Source organism: Oenanthe melanoleuca, chromosome 1A, assembly GCF_029582105.1.
Source record: "Oenanthe melanoleuca isolate GR-GAL-2019-014 chromosome 1A, OMel1.0, whole genome shotgun sequence".
Taxonomy (NCBI): domain Eukaryota; kingdom Metazoa; phylum Chordata; class Aves; order Passeriformes; family Muscicapidae; genus Oenanthe; species Oenanthe melanoleuca.
In genome coordinates this window covers 57,751,394-57,773,049 of record NC_079334.1, presented here as the reverse complement: position 1 = coordinate 57,773,049, position 21,656 = coordinate 57,751,394, and the positions used below count along the sequence as shown (strand labels likewise).

The window sequence follows — 21,656 nt, the reverse complement described above, 5'->3', positions numbered from 1 at the left end:
TCTCTTTAGAATGGCTGCCTAAGCTACAAACATGGCTTTTTTCATTACAAATGGTGGTGACAGGGTGGTCCAGAGACAAAATGTTCCTCCTGGAATTTCCTGGACTTGTTTCTTTCTAAAATCTGCAGTCACGTGCTATTTACAGCATTGCTATTTATCCTAGTCACAATCTTCCCTGACTACACAGCAAAATAAAATGCAGTTCTCTGTTTCTCCTGTTTCCTCATCCCTGGAGCAATGCTGCTGTCCTGTGCAGGGCCCTGCTGAGCTGGGGACACTCACCCTTTGGGCTGGCTCTCAAACTCTTCTGCCCACTGCTGCTGGGCATCCTGCATGGAGAGGTCCACATCCCGGGTGGTGGCGAAGTTGAACTCGCTGCCCTCGGTGCCGTGGAAGTAGATGGAGTTCCCGTCGGACTGGCAGCTGTGCTGTGGGAGAAGGAGCACGTGGAGGCTGAGGTTACACTGGTCTGTACACTGTTCACACACTGTCAGATCTCAGTATGAGCTGTACTTTATCTAAGGACTCACTGATGCCTGGAACTGAATAAAAACCAGATGGCCATCTTGCATCTTTCTTGTCCTGCCCCAACAATTACTGTGTCCTAATCTTGTACCTGCTTCCCTACAAACCCACTACAGACACACAGACCCACAGACCCACAGGTAAAACTGTGCTTGCATTGAAAAGCCATGTACCACATTCTGGGTGTTCATTTCTCTTTTAAAGTATTGCCCTTATGTCTGGCTCACATACAAGTGTGTCTGCAAATAACTTCAGCAGTGTATCAAATATTGCTATGGGGATTTTGTAGGCGGAAGAGTTTTGTGCTGTGAAACATGTCAGATCTCTGTGTTTGAATTTTTGCCAAAAGAGGTATTTGTGTGTGAAACTGCTATGCATTGCCATACAGTAAACTTTGGGCCTCAAGTGTATGAGTGAAAAGGCTGTATTTGCCATATTTAGTCCAAATTGCATAACAAATCTCCCTAGAGGCAACAAGCTCTTGTGACAGAGCAATCCCAGGGGTCCTGAGGCTGCTCCCAAACCCAGTGTGTCAGCTTTTCCTACTGCATTTCTGCACATACTACCTCAGGCACATCAAATGATGCCATGTGTCTCCCCCAGCATGCCATGACCACCAGAACTCTCCAGGTCTGGAAGGAGCTGCCTTTGAGGTGCACGAGGGGGTTACAGGATGGATTTTCTTCTTTCTCCCATCCCACTTTTGCCATCTTGTGTGTCTGATGAAATGACAGTCTGCCAAATGTGTGAGGCAAAAACAGGTACTATAAGCTTCTAAAGAAGATCTGCTTTGTCTTAATGCAAGCTGGGCATTTGGCAGTTTTATGAATTGCTCATATTACAAAAAATACTGATAAAAATAATAATTCTCTCAGAAACATCTTTTGTTCATATGTGTATGTGTGATCTTGCTCTTCTAAAAATTGGAAGCTGAATTAAGGAATCATTAATTAGAATAATTCTGCATTCTTACAACATTTCAGTATTTAAAACAGAGATCCAATAATGCCAAATTGCTTTGACCTTTTCAGTATTGCCTATGCAGTGCCCTCTTGTCTCTGAACCCCTTCACAAGGCGCCAAGGGAAAATATGACAATCACATCTTCTGCACTTAAAAAGGTCATGGGAGTGTCACAAAAGGGAATAATTAGACTTTTAACAAAGAGAAAGGTGGGGCAAGAAATGAAAACTGCTCAGTACATCTTTGTCTTTATGAGCAAAGTACAAAATAACACATTTTGTCATATTCTATAGCACTTTATTTATCAATGCAACAAAGTTATATAATTGAAATTCTTTCATTGATGATTTTCATATATGGTTGTCAGTACCTCAACAATTAATTTATATAGAGGAAAATAATTTTTATATTTCTAGAGGTGCGTATACATCGTTAGAAAAAACTGTATTTGAAATCTGTCTTTTGTATAGAGGCTTCCTGATCTATACTTGAATGACAACAGCTCTATGTTTATTAACACAGACTAAATATCATGTAAAATTATAACACATTGTAAAAACATAAAGACTGTTTCAACTGCTAAAATATACTAATTGCTTTTAAAGTGGCTTTTTTTTTCCCCAAAGAAAGGTCAAAGCAATAGAAAGATCCTGAAGTGTTGATAATTTATCACAGAAATTAAATAGATTTTGTCACAAGTCTTCTTTCTCCTTGGTCTGTTAATGCAGCATACACACAGTACACCATATATGCCACTGAAAAGGCAGAATAATTTACACATCAAATATATTATAACTAGCAGAAATTAATGAGACAGTTTTATATCTTCTCTTTGAAAAACAGCAGTTGTACTCTGCAGTCATTTATAATGGACTGAGAAATTGCTTTTGTTTACTGATTTTAACCTTCACACTCATTGGCATTGCTAACATCAGAATTTTAAGGATAATTTCTTTGTTGTTCTTCTTGAGTTTATGAATTTTCTTCATTTGCTGAACACAAATGAAGTATCCTTTATCTGCCAATCAATCTGCCACAAAACTCTTATTAGCAGGCAGTCAAATAAATACACTAGAAAGAAATATTCAGGCTAAAACTTCATTCAAATTTATACATAACCCTTCTTCACAGAAAAGAAATAGAAAACTAGGTCCTACTGAGCTAAATATTAGAATTGCATACAAGCATTGGAAAATCCTCTATAGTCCAACTTATATCTTAGGTGCTAAGTTATATGTAAGTATGCATTTGATAGTGGGTATGTAATTAGTAATCTCTTGCCTGATGAGAACCATCTATTAAAATAAACACAAACCAGATACAACCCCATTATCTTCCAATATTTGTACATCTTTCTGCTGTCTAGCAGAATATTTATTGAATGGAGTTTTCATTTAGGTTGTCAAGATAAATAAATGGGCAGTTTGGCAAGGGAGGGTATAAATAATTATTTATACAGTGGCGTATGATCAACCCTGTACGAAAGCTCAAAATCATAATATATTTAATTAGTTCTTTAAAGCTATATTTATGCATTTACACACAGCTCCATAGTATCTATGAATATGTATTTTATGCATATTTTATGTGTTAACGAACCACAACGTATGGCTCAAATCACAATCTGCTCATGTCAGCTCTGGCTCATGTGAAGCAGCTACACACAGGAGAAATTCAGACTGGGGTTTAAAGCCCCTGTTATTCTAAATACCTATGAAACATGTATCAGAAACTCATGACCTTAATGGCCTTTAAAAAGAGTGAGAAAGAGAAGCCTGCTCAAAACACAGTGTGGCTTTTAAAGAAGTTCTGATGGAGTGCCACCATCATCTTGTTTGGTTTTGCCCCGGTGCCACCATTTGGGACCTGGACACCTGCCCATGGGAGAAGCAGATGTGGCTGAGCTCCACCAGCAAGGGCCAGGGCTCCTTCACTCATGATCTTATTTATTCTCTCCACCTGCCACATTTATCTTGCCTGTATAACCACCACCCTCAGGTTTTTTCCTTTTAACTCTCCAAGCAGTCACTATCTGTCACTGCTTTTGCTGCTGTTTTTTTTTTTTTTTTTACTTGGTGGGCTGCTGAGGGAAGAAAAATCTCAAAAAGCACTCAGACAAATTTTCCAGGAGCAAAATAAGCTCTGCAGGAAATGGTCCCTCACCAGCATTGCCCCCAGCTACCTTCCAGTCTTGTTCAGCATCCAGGAGGCTGCTGAATGTGTTGGGTTATTTTATGGATTTACAGTAGGGCTTGAACAGATTAAAGAATTGAAACCATCAGACTCATTTTCCCTTGGGTTCAACCCTAGATTTGAATTCAAATCTTTACGAAAAAACCCCTAAAGTATAATTTACATAGTGCTATCCTGTTCCCAAATTAAAGGCTTTACGCTTGTGATCGAAGTCTACATACTTCCAGTGTTAAGGACTGAATTTCACAACTGTTTATTTTGCTATTCTCAAGAGGTTAAAAATGTGGAATGGACACATAATGAGTTTCAAAACTGTCTGGATTAAGTTCTCCCTAAACTGTAGATCCTGTGGATTATGTAATTGCAGGGTTCTCTTTTATGAATTCCAGATTAAATTTGTTCTCTGATAAATTTTAATTTACATTTAAATAATTTATCAAATAACAGGATATTACCTTGCTATACAAAATTTGTAACTTAAAGGGCCAAAAGAAATCAAATTGCAGGATATTTGTCCTTGTTACCATGGAAGCATCAGCTGTAGGTCCAGAACTCAAGCACCACTCAATTTTGTATAAAGGGGATTAAATGCATGAGGAACATTTAATGTGTCCTTGTGAAAATTACAACACTGAAACATTGACTAATTTGTGAGAAAAAGTTAATTTAGAGAGTAAAGTCTTTGACAAATCTGATAAACATAAAAAAGTTTACTCCCAGATCACCTACACATAATAGAGCACAAGACACAAACTCTTGAGTGGAGCTTCTTCACAACAGTAGCTGTTTCCCATTGTTTGCAGCTGGAATGGGACTATCAGCCTGCCAGAAGTAAACTGTTGTATTCCCAAATAAACAACTCCTGCCTGTTGCCAAAAGGAAAGAAGCCAGGCTCTGTTCAGTGATTGTGGTGATCCCAAGAGAAAAAAATGCAAAAAACCAAAAAATAGTTTAATTTAATCTGGCACCACCTTATTCACTAACTGTAATTGTTAAGCTATTGCTCTGCAAGAATAGGACAAAATGAAAATTGGCTGATGTATTCCTGAATCTCAACATTCTTGGATTTACTTTCAATCTAATCTTCACTCTGAACTCACTGTGCTCACTACACTTCTTCGATTTTACGTTCTTTTAGGAAAGCCTCTTGATCATATGAGAAGCAGAATTGTTTAAATTATGACTGCTCAAAACCATTGGTCAGCAAAAGCAGGAAAGTCAGATTTGGTGAAGTATGCACTTTACCGCTGGACCTCTTTAAAGTTTCATAACTAAATAATGACCAACTTTCTGTAGCATCCAAATGGCTTAAGGGCCCCAGGTGAGATCTGGGATCCTACATCATGTAACCTGAACAATCTCCATATTTTTAAAGACTTGTATGAAAGCACCATGTAGGGAGACATCAGCTACCCTCAGAGTCACCTCTTGGCTAGGAGGATCTGGAGACCTCCAGTTCACCCTGCAATGGGAAGCAGCACAAGCCTCAACCAGATCAGCCTCTGTCACAGTTGCAGCTAAGTACACAGCCCTGAAGATTTTTAGGAACTCAAAAGACAAATATTAGGAATGTAAACAAAGGCACTAAGGTTCATGTGAGCCAGCTTCTGTCCTGGTTGTTCAAGTCAAACTTGTGAATCAATAAATACCCCTTGGCTTTACAGTATGGGATTTCTTTACTTGGAGAGTGGAACAGAGGGCAACTGAATGATACAACTGTGCCATTCGGCAAAGCATCAACAGGAAACTCTAGTGTGAAATTCCTCAGTGTAACAGATTTTTGGCTGAGGTCTTGCATATCATCTTCCTGAGGTTCATTCCTGCACTCCCATGAAAATGTTGTTCACCTCTATGCCTTTAAAGCATTCACAGTCATCTTTACCATCATTTAATTAGCTTTTTATCAGTGACGAACACTGATGCTCCACTTCATATTATCTCCCCTGGGCCTAACGACCCTGATGATTCTTTCAGACAGCTGTAGCCTCACAATTTATTTTTTGGCGACATTTCTTGCATTGGAATGAATGTGTTGGGCATTTGGGCAGTGCCAGCTTGCAAAGGGCTGACGGCAGATGGAAAGAAATCTGCCCAGTATGCCTTCACCTCTACACAAGCAGAGGGCCATCAATTTCCCCCATTAAGGAGTTGTCACGCAGCCCACCCAGCTGGAGGAGCATCTCTGATAGCCAGGCTGGCTGGCGTTTGCTGTTCAAATACAAAATGCACTTTAAAAAGAAATGAAAATATCGTTTGTCGGCAAATTGAAAATGCGTGGCTTTGACCGCAGCCAATTTTTTAATGACTGTAATATTTTAAGTGATTATTTTTGCCACTTCAGATTGCTCCTTAGAGAGGAGAGGTTTTTTAATTAAAATCTAGGCAATGCAAACAGATGAGATATGAGAAGCAGAGGAACAAGAAGAAAGATGAAGAAAATTAATTGAAGCAGCATTGTCAATGGAGCTATAAATTAGATATTGTGTCTTTCTGGAAATGAGTCATGCAGGTTTTAGAATTTTTAAAATTTTGACATGATAGCAGGTACAAGGATAGATTAAGTCCTGATAAAATAATTTGCATGCAATGTCTCAGTCAGCAAAGGTATGGTGACAGAATTTATGGACAACTTCAAATTCTAAATTCTGTGGATTTGGCTGCTAATGCTCCTGGCCTGAAATCCCTTCTTTAGCCAAAGGAAAGAACACAATGCGATTAGGATACCTTCCCATGAGAAAAACAGAGCTTTAGTCTTTCCCATGTGCTACATTTTTACATCATTTAATGTAGGCTAAACAGAACAAAAACCTTGGCTGCACAAGCAGACCAGAAGCACAGAGGGTTATAGTGCACTTTCCCTTTCCAAAACAATAGGATGAAACTTGTCCTGTGATGTAGCAAGGAACATTTTATAAAGTGTGTTTTCACTCATCATTTCTGATTATAGACTGTTATTCAAAGGCTAATGCTCAAAACACTTTGCTTGTTTATGAGTGATTTCTATGATTCACATGGTTCTTAGTTTTTTAGGACATTTCATGGTGTTTGTACAACACCGATCACTCTGGCAATGACCAGTTTCCTTAATGAGTCATGACTCATTAACTGGCATGATCTGAACTATTTCTCCATGCTACCAGGAGTTACTGATGTTTGGAGCCCTCTGCCCTGAGCATTATCTGCTCTTCTGAAAGCAGTGGTGTGCACTTACACCACTGTAAAACCAGAGTGAGAAAGAATCAATAAAAGTAGTTTCTACTCTTCGGCATCTAATGGGTCAATTCATGCTGTTTTTATTGATGTGCATCTCACAGTGACCTGTGAAGATCAAATTCTTTCTTTCTAGGAGGCAGGAAAGACCCCCTGTGCTTTGACGCCAGCTCAGAGCTAATCTGGCTCCCTGCCATCCCTCCCAACCCTTCCAAGCCATGGGGAACTGGCATGGAGAAAGGTGTGGGTTCAGCATTGCTGCCCAACATCAATTCTCAGCTGCCCAAATGACTCACAGCACTACAGCCAACCACCTGTCAGTTCTAATGAACTCCTAGGCATTGTATCTAAGTATTATTATTTTAATTACAAGTGTGATTATTAGGAAAAAAAAAAACTCAAACCAAAAAAACCAAACCAAAACCAACCAAACAAAAAGAAGCCAAGCAAGCAAGAGCAATTCAATTTATGGGATAGATCCAGCCCTATGGATATACAAATGCCTTTTCATGGGCACAGCTCAGAATGGCCACAATCTAAAGGGAGCCAGTCGACAGGTTTTGTGCACCCTGCACTGCTCTCTTCAACTCTCCTCCCCTCTGACACCCCTCCTTCTACCCACAGAGAAGCAGGAATGTCTCTCAGATGAGGTGCAGCAGAAGTCTGCCCATCTCTTCCCAGGAAGATGTGGTGGATAAGGGCTCCTGAGGGCCAAAGCAGCTGGCTAAGAGGGCTGGGTTTGGCCCACAGGCCAAATAATGCCTTGTTATATCTTATAAAAAAACACAGGAATCTTGTCAGAAGAATCGATATCTTTGTAATTTTGACCAATATAAGGTCATAGCAATTTTAGTCTACGATTTTTACACTGGCATGCATAGAATATCACCTCTCCTCCTTCAAACAAGTACATTCAAACTGATTCAGAAAATGGATACCTGAATACTTTTTAAAGCAAGAATTAAAAGCAAAAGAAAAGGAAAAAAATTTCTTGTTTATTTTAACACAAACAAACCCAGAATATATATATATGGATCGGGATATTTGTTTTAGAAGAAGACTATCCAAAGCCATTCCATTAATTAACAGAGTATTCAGACATTTGGAAATCTACTCTGGAACAAGGAAGGATCAAATAGCTTAATCAGCCTTTCTTTTTGCCAAATTCCCAGGCCTGTGTGCATGTCTTCTCTGCTCAGCAACACACAACAATGCAGGTTCAGGAAGGACTTGCAGATCTAGGATGTGCACAGCCTGCTCTGCTCAGGGTGTGGCTAAAGGTCACAATGCTTTACACATATTTTCAGCATATTTTTCTGACTGTGAGTGTTTAGTTCTCCCACTCTTTTCTCATGCAACTTTCTCTTCTGCTACACTGGCATGCATATCTGGGAAATGAAAACGAGCTGAATGGTGATGACCTGTTATTTGAAGGGCTTACTGAATCAGGATACTGAGACTGAATATTTTCAGGGTGCATTGGTCATGCCCACAGTAGTAAATAATATAGAACAGTTACCATTCCCTAGTCCCAAACCCAGCCTGCTCAGTGAGGCTGGCACACAGATGCCCCCATTGCCCATTCCATGCCAGGCTGACTCACAGAACTCAGCATCAACAGCCTCAGGTGGAGTCCCCAAACCCTGCAGACCAAACAAACCAAGCTGTACAGCTGACTGGCAGCCTCCAGCCCCCAAATGAAGAGTGGCTGCAACTACTGTGAGACACAATTCTGTAACTTGACTCCTCTCAAAGATGGTAAGTGTCACTGGGTTAACACACCACGACCAAATACATTGTCATTCTGCTGTCTCTAATGATGCATGCTGCTCTTTCCCACTGTGGAAAAATTCCAGAAACAGGAGGTTTGGTCTCAATGTTACTTTTGTGTAACCAAAGCATGGCAGAAACATGAACTCTAAGACTACCGAGGTTGTCTCACTTCTCAAAATTAGTGTTGGAGCTTGCACAACCAATTTTGGACTAGGGCAATCAGAGAAAACAAAAGAACTTGCAAATGTATCTCAAAGCTTAGCAATTTCTGGTCAAATATAAAATATATATGAAGTGCCCAATGAAAGCTGAAATCACTTTTTTATTCCACAGGAGTAGAGAACCAAGGAGCATTAGTGACAAAGCACAGCATTCTTCCATGCATTTCAGCAGTCTCAACCACCAGAGCAACATCCTAACCATGCTCAGTTGTGAGACCATGCTCATGCTCAGAGCTGTCACTGGAAATATTGAAACCCAGTCAGGAATTTATCCTGTTCAACACCCTCCCACACAGTCCAACACAGATAAACACGTTCCAGTGGATCCAATTAATCTCCTAAGGGTTGCTTGGCCTTGCTAACAGCGTCTCTCTTGCCTTTTGCTGTATTCTTTGGAACCAAAATGCACAAACTCAATGGCTTATCTCTCAGCTTGCATCCTCTTTCAGCAGCCAGGTCCAGCTGCGTCTGCAACCAGCCATGTGCTTTCAAACAAGTAGCAACTGCTGCTGAGGGCAACAAGAAATGTGAGGAAATCCCTGGGCCAAGCTTGAGCAGACTGGGAGAGGAGGAGAAACTGCTTCCCAAGCTGGGCACAGGAAAGTTCCCACAGAGTTTATTGAGAGCACAGCATCCAAACCCAACTAACTGGAGTGAACACATTGACACAAATTTCCCAGTAATATTCTCACTGCCCACTCCAGTGGTGTTATCTTCTAGGGATGCATCCTCAAAGATGAGCCAGGGACTCAGCAGGCAGCAAGGATGACTCCACTCCTCTGGGAGGAGAGCACCTGCCTAGGTGGATGCAAACTCTGCTGTTATTTGCTGTCAAGGACAGAGAGTGGTCTAATGGCCTAATCTTACACGTTAGATCCTCAAGAAATATTCTTAAGGCTAGTTTTTCTAAAATATAAATTGAGAGAGGATAGGAGGATATGAATTGAGCTTGTATGGCACAAACAGGCTTGGGTATCAGAGAAACGGTCTTGTGAGATTGGGATGAAGTTCAGCATCGTGATGATGAGTATGGGAGCTTTTAGCACATAGGTGAGAGTTATAAAAGTATGATACAGCAATGAAACTTCATAGAATCATAGAATATCCTGAGTTGGAAGACACTCACTGAGATTATCAAAGTCCAGCCTTTGGCCTTCCCAGGATTAGGCATCCCAAGGATTACACTCTGTGCCTGTGAGCATTGTCCAAATGCATCTTGAACTCTGCCAGGCTGGTGCTGTGACCACTGCCCTGGGGAGCTCCAGTGCCCAGCCACCTTCTGGGGGAGGAACCCTTTCCTCACAGCCAGCCTACATCTCCCCTGACACAGCTTCATGTCATTCCCTCTGACCTTACCCCTGTCACCAGAGAGGAGATCAGTTCCTGCCCCTCTGCTCCCCTTGTGAGGAAGCTGCAGACAGTTATGAGACCACAGTTTGCTGATCCCCTAGTAAAAATGTAAAGAAAAAACTTAAATTGCTATAAAGACTTTGTGAACAAAGATCAGGATTATTTAGTAAATCCTTCTTGTCTGGGAAGCAAAAAGACTTCAAGAAAAAAAGGAGCTAGAATTATCTGTGATGGAAGCTGCCCCTGTAACACTCTTAGGGTTTCTAAAATATTATTCTGTATGCCAATGACTTTGACTATGATAGAAAAATCTCCTGTAGCCTTCCTCTATGCCATATTTAATGTCATTAGCACAATCTACAAGGATTCTTACCTTTCTACTTATTAAAAATATGATGTTTGTGATGAACTGAGATTAAAGGTAAATTTAGAAGAAAATAATAAAAGATTTTGTAAAATTTAATATAATATTCTAAACATGAAAAGCAAAAAAAAAAAAAAAAATCGTCAAAAGTTGTTCTTGGTGTTAGAATGCTACGACAGGTTTTATGCTGATCTGATGTAAATCTTGACCCAATTTATAGTCTTACTTTTGACATAACATGAAATTCACATTGCAAAATCTGTTCAAATTATATTTGGCAAGATTGTTCCTGAAAATCTGAGGAAGACTGCAGCAAGAACTAAAAATGAAATGAGTGAAGGAGTGTTCTGGTGACAATAAAGACACACTGCAGGGTCCCATGAAGAGTTAAAGGCTTGCCTCACACACAGCCTTAACCCAGTGTGCCTACACCACAGTCTTGCACACAGCCTCAGCCTGGTGTAAGTGGCTACACACACTCAGAGGTCAGCTGGAAACAGGCATTTGCACCTTCCTCTTGTACCTAAAACAGAAGATGAGATTGGAGGAATGGCAGGTTGGTGAAACCTCACTCATGTCACATACAAAGCTTGGACTTTATGGGATTTCTGTCTAGAAACTCTCAGTGATCTTCAGTTTTAGGTCCTTTATCTTTCATAAATACCCAGATGTGTATTGGCACAAACTAGATGAGTTTAACTAAACAAATCTCAAAATAACCCCCACAACCAAACAAAAAAAACCCAAAAAAACCAGCAACAAAAAAGAGGCTTATTTGCTAAAGTTTAGATGCTGTTTCTACATGTTGCAGAAAGAGCAAGTAGTGTTTAGGCTTGGACAACTGAAAAAAGTAAAAGTGCTTGTGGTGCATTAATCCTTGCTTTTCTTTCACACCTTCACATATGTGGGCTGGATTTCAAAATCCAGAGATAAGACTGACAAAACAAGAAGTGTTAACCAATCACATAATATTCATTAAATACGCATGGCATTATTTGATTCTAAAATCTCTTATAAAAACTTTGGCAATGTAGTTTAAATGAGCTGGCTGAAGTAAAAAAGAAAAAAAAAGTTAGTAAGATGGCAGTATGATTAGTAGATTAGTGGGAATATTTATTTCTTAAACTATTAATTTGAAGCCATTTGTATCAGGTTCTGTGGGAAAAGGATGAGGCCAAAACCAAACTCTTGACTGCCCTCAGTGTTCGACATCTGTTTCCTGTGCAATTGCCAAAACCATTAACAGTACCATAAATGAACCCTGACATCAAAACTGCTTTTGTGAATGAAAATAGGATGAAACCAGAAAGTCATCAGCTGTGGAACTTCTGGCTGCTTTGAAACAGACAGCAAGAATCCAGCTGTTTTCTCAATATTGAATAACTCTGCATGTGAAGGTATTCTGTGCACAGAGATCTTGCTGGTCTCCTTAGAGTTTTTCTCAAGGTAGAATGGATCTTGGTCTTACTGTATCTCACATATCAAAACAGGATCATACTGAAAAAGAGAATCCTAAGGAGCAGCCATTATCTGAATGCATGCTGCAATGGAGATGGGATATTCACAGACAGAAAAAGTGGGAAACCTTATTTTTTGGTGATGATTTGTGAAGTGAGTAGCTGCAGCTGAACATGACCAAGTTAAAATGTAGGTATTTAAAAAATCTAACATCTAACAGAACAACTTGAATTTGTTTCAAAAATAATACATTGTTTTGCTGAAAGGAAGCTGTTTTCCATTTTCTGTTACATGATCTTTGACATGACAGTATAAGCTGCTATGGTCTTGGTTTTCATCATGGCAGAAAAGTTGCATAGAGAGCCCCAAAGGGATAGAGAAAGGGTGAAAACAAAGCTAAAAAGAGCCCAATGCTTGAAGCAGATGGAGTTGCCTGAACACTCTTGTGATCACAGTTTAGTTAGATGTTACTGTCTTCTTCTACTCACAAGAGTAATAATAACATTAAGTCATGGAAAATCAGACTAACCTTAACTGTGGCCCCAGGAAAGAAAAGCCAGTTGCCAGTATCCACAGGATCCAGGTTATCTTCTAGCACAACTTTTCTGTGAGCAGCATTTATGATCAGGACGTTGTCCAATGCCCAACAGGCTTCATACACATCACCAGCATGAACATAATCCTGTTTCCACTGAAAATGGACATTCTCCCCTTTAGCATCTTCAGGAAGGTACAAGATGTGGATGATTGTGCTGACGTTGGAAGGGGCACTGAAAAACAATGATAGGGAATTAGACCAATTTTAAGCCACAGTCAGGAACACTTTTCCCTCAATTAACACATTTACTAGGTGTGACATGGTTGTGCTGACATGCCTTGAATGCTGATAAAGCGTCTGTGGAGATCAGAAAACACCTGCCCTGTGCCAGGGAGTTCACACAGGCAGCCTGGCTTCAAAGAGAGTGCAAGCTAAGGCAACAAACAACAGATCAGTGCAGGTGTTTGGAGAGCAGGAGGACAGAGCAGGACCATGCTCAGTGCTGGTCACAGAGGGTGACTGGGAATTGTCAGGTGTTTTGCAGGTATGGCCAAAAGGAAATGTTAAGGAAGCTCGTTACAAAAACATCTCACAACATCTGATTTTTGCTCTATCAAAGGAATCTGCTGACTTCTGATGTCTTGATCTCTTAAGAGTTGAATGGGGCAGAATGGTTGGAGAAAAAAGCTAGGAATTTTCTCCAACAAATATGTTCCTGCAATCCCACACCTCTGATGTCAGGGTAATTCTGTGGATGTGGAGGGCCAGGTTGTCTTTTTTTTCATGTTCTGTTTCAAGAACAATGCAGAAGAAACAATCCCTTTGTCCTCTCTTGCTGCTGAGAATGGAGAATGAGGGGTGGAGAGTCAGACCTGGAGCATTACTATTAGGCAATGATTAGGGCCTTGAGTTCTTCTTCAGAGAGCAGTGAAAGGGTTGAGGTTCAGCCTGAAGAATGGATGGGATCCATGGAAGGGTGAGAGGAGGTGACCTCCACTGACCAAAGGGATATTCCAGACCACTGGCACCATGCTCAGTGAATAGAGTGGGGGAAGAAGGAGAGAGGGGGGATGTTTGGGGTGATGATGTTTTGGGGGATGTTTGGGGTGATGGTGTTTGTCCCCCAAGTCACCATCACATGTGATGGGCCCTGCTCTCCTGGAGATGGCTGAAGTCCTGCCTGCCCATGGGAAGCAGTGAAATAACTCCTTGTTTTGTTTTGCTGGTCTGCACAGCTTCTGCTTTTCTTATTAAAGTGCCTTTATCTGAAACCACAAGTTCTCTGGCTTTTACTACTCCAGCTCTCTCCCCAGTCCCACTGATGGAGGAATGAGAGAGTGTCTGTGTGGGGTTTGGCTGCTGGGTGAGCCTAAACATCAACAACCACCCAGCAAGTGAATCAGCTGTGTTCAAACCTCAGGCTGCAAGGAGTTACAAAACTGAGGTCTGCAAGATGTCAGCTAGTCAGTGATCTATTTGCCTTGGTAGTGATGCTTTGAAGGGTGAATAGTTTGTCAGAGACAATCCAGAGCTTTTAGGGAAAAAGAGAGCCAATAGCTTCCTTTTATAGTAAAAAATAGAGGAATTTCTCTTTAGAAAGCAAAGCAAAATGCCAAAAAGCAACTGGATTTGTCCCAAATTCACAGCCAGGATGTGCCCCCACAAATGGCCCTGCCCTTGCTGAGCAGTGTCTGTCACCCTGCAGTGCCCACGCACAGCATTCGCCTTCCCCAGAGCCCAGAGTGACATCCACCGACAGAATACAGCCTCCCCTTCACAGCAGCCCTCCTGTCCCATCCTCCCCAGCTCTCCCACTGCTCCCTGGAGCTGCCTGGAGTGCTGTGAAATCTGCTGAGGCCCATTTGAATGAGCGCTGCAGCTCAGTGAGGAACGAGCATCCTTCCATAATTCATCCTCTCCACTTCGCACGACATTGCTCTATTGACCTATTTTCTACTGCTGGCTCCAGCATCAAAGCTGAGGAAAGAGAGGTCAAACTGCATGCACATTAACTTCAAAAAAATTTGGTCTCAAGGGCTTGTGTTTGCATCCTCACAACTCTTAAGTTTCCTGGCTTGCAGAGCTATGAGAGCAGCTGAGCTGTTGCGGGCTAGGTGTGTAATTTTGCATCAATGTGAGAAAAATAGAATGTATTGTGTGGTTACTCTGAGGCAACTTCAGTGCCTGCAATGAATTAGTCTCACTTTATATTTTTCTGAGATAAGAATTAGCACCAATAGTTTTACTAAAATTGAACATAATTTATGTTTTTCCAATGAAATTTTAGTCCCACTCCCACAAGGAGTTGGAAGATGAGATACTGAAATACACAAGGTTGCAGGTAGAGTTTTGATTATTCATCAGAAATTAAATACCCTTTTGCTCTGCAAATTGCCTCAATGGACTGAAAATAGGCTCAAGCAAGTTACTTGTATAGCACTGACACAGGTTAAGCAGGAAGGCACACTGAGATGCTATGAGCACATTACATATAAATAACAGCTTTTTCTTCCTCAGTTGTATAATTATGTTTTTATACCGTTGCACAAAATGTCTTTCCTATTATTACTTTATAAAACATGTTCTCTTAGAAAAATCCATCTCTGACACTGGCTCTCTCTTTAAAGATGTGGATATTGCGATGAAAAGATTTAAATTTTCTATTCATAATCCTTTGTGTTCTCATGTACACCAGTTGGTTTAAAAGCAAGGCACTATTTGCCATAATCTTGTTATTACAAGAGTGTGTATTACAAGAGCCAAGTGTTCATATCAAACTATAAAATGTTTTTATTGAACATTTTACTTTACCAAAGTAGAAACTTGAAACATTATAAAATATGGCCCTTGCTGACATTAAAAACGGTGCTAAAATGCAAAAAGTCATCCGAGTTTTGTTTTTTCAGGCACTTGAACCGGCTGGTAATTGGAGTTGCATTTTAAGTTTGAAGTGATTCTCTTCCTCACTTCCCACGTACTCAATGGATAAATTTGTGATTTGCCAAAGCTGGTGGCAGATCTGCAATTAGCCAGGAATTTCACCCCTCATCCTTTGTATGAACAAGGAGAACTGAAAAGTTAGCAAAAAAACCCAAGTTTTCAAAGAGCCAAGTTTAAACACCACCTGCTCAGCTGGAAAACATGAAAATTATTAAAAAGCTGTAACAAACCTAATTTTCTCCAGCTGAGTCCAATCTGCAGAGCTGTTCTTACTGTAGGACACCGTGATGCTGGGATCTGAGTAACTAAAGCGACACGAACCCGATCCTGGGAAAGTGATAAAATGAGAAGTGTTAGGACACAATGAAGCACAAATGATTCTCCAACGAGCACAGTTGCTGACTGTGCCTTTGTCACCTTATCACTTCTCCCCATTTTAAAATGCTTTGATTGATGATGAAATTTCCTGTGATCTGTTGCTGAAAGTAAACACAAAATAATGCATGCTTTATGAGTCAGAAATAAAGTAGAAATGATAAATCACAGCAGTGCCATGTAATCTCTGCAAATTTCCCAGGGGAAGCCAAGTAAATTACTTAACACCCCCAACTGCAGGAAAAAACCCACCATCTAATGTTTAAACAAAACCTTCTTGTTAGAGAATAATCCACATAGCAGAATTCACAGTAGAAGACTTTCATATTATTGTACAAATAAAAAAGTCTAGAAATAAAAATACAGTAAGTGAGAGGAAAATATATACAGAATTACTAGAGCCAAGAGCAAATGTGATTTAGGAATTTAAAAGAACAAAGATGTTGCAAAATTAGTTATTTTAAGGTTGCCTGAAGGAAATTAAATTAAGAAATCATCCAATATACACCCTAGATCCTATAATTAATAACAAACACTTGATGCTGATCTGGGAATCTCAGAACACTTTACAAAAATGAACTAATTAAGCCTTATGGCACCCCTGCAAGGTAGGGTGATATATTTACTTTTGATTTATAAAAGGGTGCCTTCTGGGTGCTGTCACAAAAGATGAGCCTAACAATTAATACATGGGGCAGTCAAAATAACCCGAAAACAGAATTGAGAAATTCATCCCAGAAAACATGATAAACAACCTGAGTTGTAATTAAACACACTAAAAATACTATTTTTCCTCAGACACCAGATAATTCTTCCATCTCAGAAAATTCAATGCTCAGTGAAACAGACACATCCCAGCCTGTGCTCCAAAGACCCAAATTTCATAAGCATGTGAGATTCAAAGCAGCAGATATCATGTACTTTCCATGTTTAAGAGAAGCAGTTCTCAATTAAGCAGCATCTCTGATGGCATCAGGTACTACTGAGTGAGCAGCACAGCTTTGCTCACCCTATGAGTATGTATTGTATGTGCCACAAGTGATATGCTGTGTTTATGTGTGTCTCAGATATGTTCCATCACACTGAAAGTCATGTAAATACATATTGTAATACATGTGTAAATGCATATACACACTACTGACAATAAAATACTATCATTTTCCAACCCGGGGCGCTTCTTTTTGTAAAAGAAATAAACGGCCTGATTAAAAAGGTGTTAACCACTTGTAGAAGAGAACAACTTGCACATTTTAATGGGAACATATGTCTTTAAGCACAAAGCTTGCAGCCCCAGCTCCCCTGAGGCAGTTCATATTCACAGCTCCAGCCCTACAGAGCTGCTTTTCTACTCTGAGACACACATCACATACCTCTACAGGGGGAAAACCACTCCAAAACATGGGATGAAGTCCTGTGTCTATAATTTTGTCTGATACATCGACTAGATTCCTGGAAAGGATCCACAAAGTTTTCCTGTATCCTTCACTAATGTTAAATTGCAAATAGAGTAACAGATACTTCTGAGCCACTGCAGCTGCATGTGGCATGTTCAGCTGGTCTGACACGTATTCTTGCTGTAAAGAGGCACAGAATAATTAATATTGCAAAGGCAGCAGGACTTTGAATTACCAGCCATGTATCCAAAATGACTACAAAGCAACTGTCTGGTTATATTTTACTGACAAGGCACTTTATTTCTATCATATTAAAAGCAAATGATGTCAGGAAAAGCCTCTGCGTTTCATATTTGCCCATCTGCTGAGATGGTCTGCTTTACTGAGTGACATCTGCTGTCACTTCCTACTTCTGTGGAATTTAGGAGTTCCAACCCTTAATCACATTTGTTCATTTTATTTTAGAGGAATTCAGTTCAAAAATCAGGGAACTACAGCCAGTTTGATGTCTTTGGCCAGTCAGAGGCTGTGAGGTAAAACAGCAACATACTGAGTTTTATGTCAGACAGAAATTAAAAGAACATAAACAGTAAAAATAATCAGCAATATAGACTTTATAACATGTGCCATCCCAGTTAGTGTTACAATCAACTTTTGATACAGTGCTCTTAAAAAAAAGCTAGGTCAAGATATGCTGCTTAAAAAGGGGAAAAGGCCAGATTTGCTGCACAATCAACATGAAAAATGTTGTCTGTTAGGTCTGAACACCCTCAACCATGCAATGAAGATCAAAGCTGTTGCTTAAAAGAAATGGGGCCACTCAGAAATGGCTTTGCAAGGTAGGTATGATATTTCACTTCTGATACTGAAAAAAGAGCAGTGGGGGAAAAAAAAAATAAAGGGGGAGACGAATGTCTTCAAGCAGCAATTACTGGCTATAATGACAAATGTGTTTTTATCGGTGTTTAAACCCTCTTTTTGTATGTTCTTGACTCAAAATCATAAGATAGTAGGATTATTTTTCATGTACCTATCTAATTCTGCAAAACTCAAACTGACAAAATCAATTAAAAAGTATTGACCTGGTACTTGACTCTCTTACAAAACTAATACCATCCTAGTTTGCATTAAGAATTTCTCCCCAAGAAAAGGGAGAAGCGTGAATATGCAATTGTACTACAGGATAGGGTTTACTGAGATGGTCTTGCAAGTCACTGCCTTTAAATATAATTTTCAATATTATGCAATAATATGGCTGTTAGTCCATATCACTGTTATTTCAGAAATCCTAAACTAGGATTATTTAAAATAGAGATCTGCTTTTTGGATGTTTGCCTCTTCCTTGACCAGCAAAGCTACATTCTGACTTTCTGAACAAATATGTGAGCAGAACTAAAGCATCACAGGAAAGGGGGCCAGTTCAGCTCAGGAGAGAGGTGTCCTTCCCACTGCTCCCAGAAATGGCAATAAACAGTTTGTCAGCTCCAAGCAGAGAAGCAGGGGCAGGATATCATGCCATAAATATTCACACCTTCCTGTTCTCTGAAGGAAAAGTTGTACATAAAACCTTTTGAATGAGATTAGATTCAGTTTGCTTTAAATCAGGAAAGCCCAGGATTTGAATTAGCCCTGAAAATGGGTAGCAATACCTGCATGATGATTCCTGTAAACAAGTCTGGGTTAGTAAGCTTCTGCATAAGAGAAAAAATACTGTTTATTTCTTAAGATGAGTATGTCACAGCAAGATTGCTGCCTTGGCGAGGTTATCGCTGGATAAATCTGGCTAAGAGTCAGGATTATACTTTCAATACTAAGGGCTTGCATGTGTAATTATTTATTGGGAGCAGGGGGCACCCCAACCCAGCCTCTGATCAGGAAAAGCCAGATTTTTTCTTTACATATATACAAGGCAAGCCTGTCCTTGTGTTTCAGGAACAAAGTACTTTTTCCCTTTGGAGTTATTTTACTCCTTTTGATAGACTTTTGTCTGATGTTTACAGACTTTCAAAACTTTCAGAGAAAAGCTAGAGTAGAGACAACCTCCATGGATTTAATTTTAAATGAGACATTTGAAGCTCAGACAGCAATTTTGTCTGTTATCAAAAATTATGAGCAGCTTCTGTTATAAAACCCAGCCATTTCCATATACTGAATATTCTGTAACACTAATTTATTTGGCTGGTGCATTACATATTTGGATTTTTTCTGAAGCCAAATTTCAATAAAAGAAAATTTTCTCTAAGTGGAGTCCAGGCACTGATGCTAATAGGAGAGGGTTTTGACTGGCAGAGTATGGCATTGCTAAACATCTCCTGACAAATGTTTTGTTAATTCTGCTTAGCTAAACAGGAAAGATAGAAAAGTGAAACAAAAGTATGTTTCTCAATTGTTTTGCTGCTTGTTTCACAGGATAGGTAACTCACAGCCTGACCAGCACTGACCACTCTTAGCATGCCCACCTGAAACAGTAATTTTTTTTTTTTTTTTTTGTCTTTAATTTTATGTAAGCTGATTTTGGCCATCTAAAGTACTGGTGAATATTTTACCTATCTTATTTTTTAAATGCCAGGCAGGTATCAGTACTAAGAGCACAGTATTTCAGGAGAGATGTTAGGAAGGCACCACATATCAGCTGTTGGTATCCAGGTATTCAGTTATTTGTATCCAGGCTGACAATGGCAGGCAAAATTAATTCTCACTGTGGCTTTGCCTCCAACTGTGTCAGCTTTACAGAAACCCACGTCTTACAGCTGTTGGTCTCTGAGATTTCTTAACAACATTGATCAGAAGCTGGTGTTTTGCTGAGATAAAACTGGGTGCCATCTGCAAGGGAAGCAATATTTTGCTCCTTACAGAGTGTGACGTCCTCTGCCTCTTGACAAGCTCTTGATAGTTCCTGCAAGTGCTTCTGTGGATCAGCAGATGAGATCTCTAATGCTGGCTCTAAGGAGAATGAGTCTAATGGGGACTGCACAAGAAAGATCCACACAAAAATTGTGCAGAAGGCTTCAAATTGTGTCCTGAATGCAGTCTGAAAAACAAAAGGGCACTGGGAAGAATCCCTTTTATCTAATGCTACAAGATTATTTTTATTAATTTTTTTAATGGGATGAATAATGATTAGTGTTTGCTAAGGATTATAATTTTGTGATATTACTTGAATAAAGCCAAACTGGATAATATAAATTACTACTGGTCAAATCTGGCTGGCTTGCTAATAGCTTTTTCCAAAGTAATGAACCATACAGTTTGGTATAATGAATGATCCATGGGTTCTGGTATTTTTTAGGTGTATGTTTATATTGGCTTTTGATCAAGAAGAAGATGGTTTTAACCATTTTTTTAAATACAGAATATTTAGTGCTGGATATATGACATGCACTGGCACAAAAATATGCAATGCAATTTTTATTACATTCTGCTTCTTAAAACTTTCTCAAGAGAAGGTCACAAGAGCATTTTGATTTTTCTTTGAAGTCCCAACTTTGAATTTAGTTACAAATGTGATTTTTAATTATGACATTTTGGATCTTTAGATTTTTAAACAGCTCTTCCTTATTTATGGAGTGAAATCAGAGTACAAAGAGGTATTTTTGGTGTAAAAAATATTCAAATTAAAAACTGTAAGAACTGCATTCTACTTTGTAATCATAGTCTATCTGTTAGTGGAAAAAATATTTTTATTGCTGGCTGATTTTCTTTCCCTTGTGGGAAAAGGATTTTGACTTGTCTGTACTCTTGTATGTGTCCTGACAAATAATCTGAAATAAATATCTGGCACTAGAAAAAAAATGCCAACGGTGTTTGCTTTTCATAAAATCAGATCTACTTTAGCATTAGTGAGAATTATGAATTTTATAATATAAAGTCTAAGCAATTTATTTTCTGCAAGTTTCTGAGAGCAGCTAATTTTTGTTCCACTGGCATTCTGGAAATGCTGTGTAGTTATTCACATCTAAATAAAATTAAAGGGTTGACAAACTGGCTAAAAGCCACCACTGTAAAACTGTAAAAGATGAGGAGAATAATTAGGATTTCATTAATGAAGTCCTAAACACTAATCTGAGGCTAAGCTCCAGGAGGATGGGGCTCTGAGCAGGCTGTCCTTGCCCAGGGTGTGATCCTGCTTGGAGCATGAGCAGGTGATCACCCACGGGTCCCTTCCCATCCACCTCCTGCCAGGATTCCCAATAACAGCAAATGTACTTTTCATGAATTAATGCAGCTAATTTCCTGTAGATGAGAAGTCTGAGGAAATACTTATCTAGTTCAACTTCCTCATATTCTATTTATATTCAGAGTTCTGATGTGCTTCCTGCGCTCACACAAATTTGTTCTCTTCTAATGAACAAG

The 21,656-nt window shown here is 39.5% G+C and overlaps 1 protein-coding gene across 2 annotated transcripts in view; it reads right to left on the bottom strand.

The window, feature by feature from the left end:
* The window catches only part of RELN (reelin), a 268,404-nt gene that overhangs the window by 112,714 nt on the left and 134,034 nt on the right, over positions 1–21,656 (bottom strand). For both annotated transcript variants that reach the window (XM_056516168.1, XM_056516160.1), the window contains exons 9-11: positions 15,765–15,861; positions 12,586–12,826; positions 283–428 (exon numbers count right to left, since the gene is read on the bottom strand). In XM_056516168.1, the coding sequence (XP_056372143.1) occupies positions 283–428; positions 12,586–12,826; positions 15,765–15,861 (484 nt within the window). The remainder of the gene's footprint in view (positions 1–282; positions 429–12,585; positions 12,827–15,764; positions 15,862–21,656) is intronic.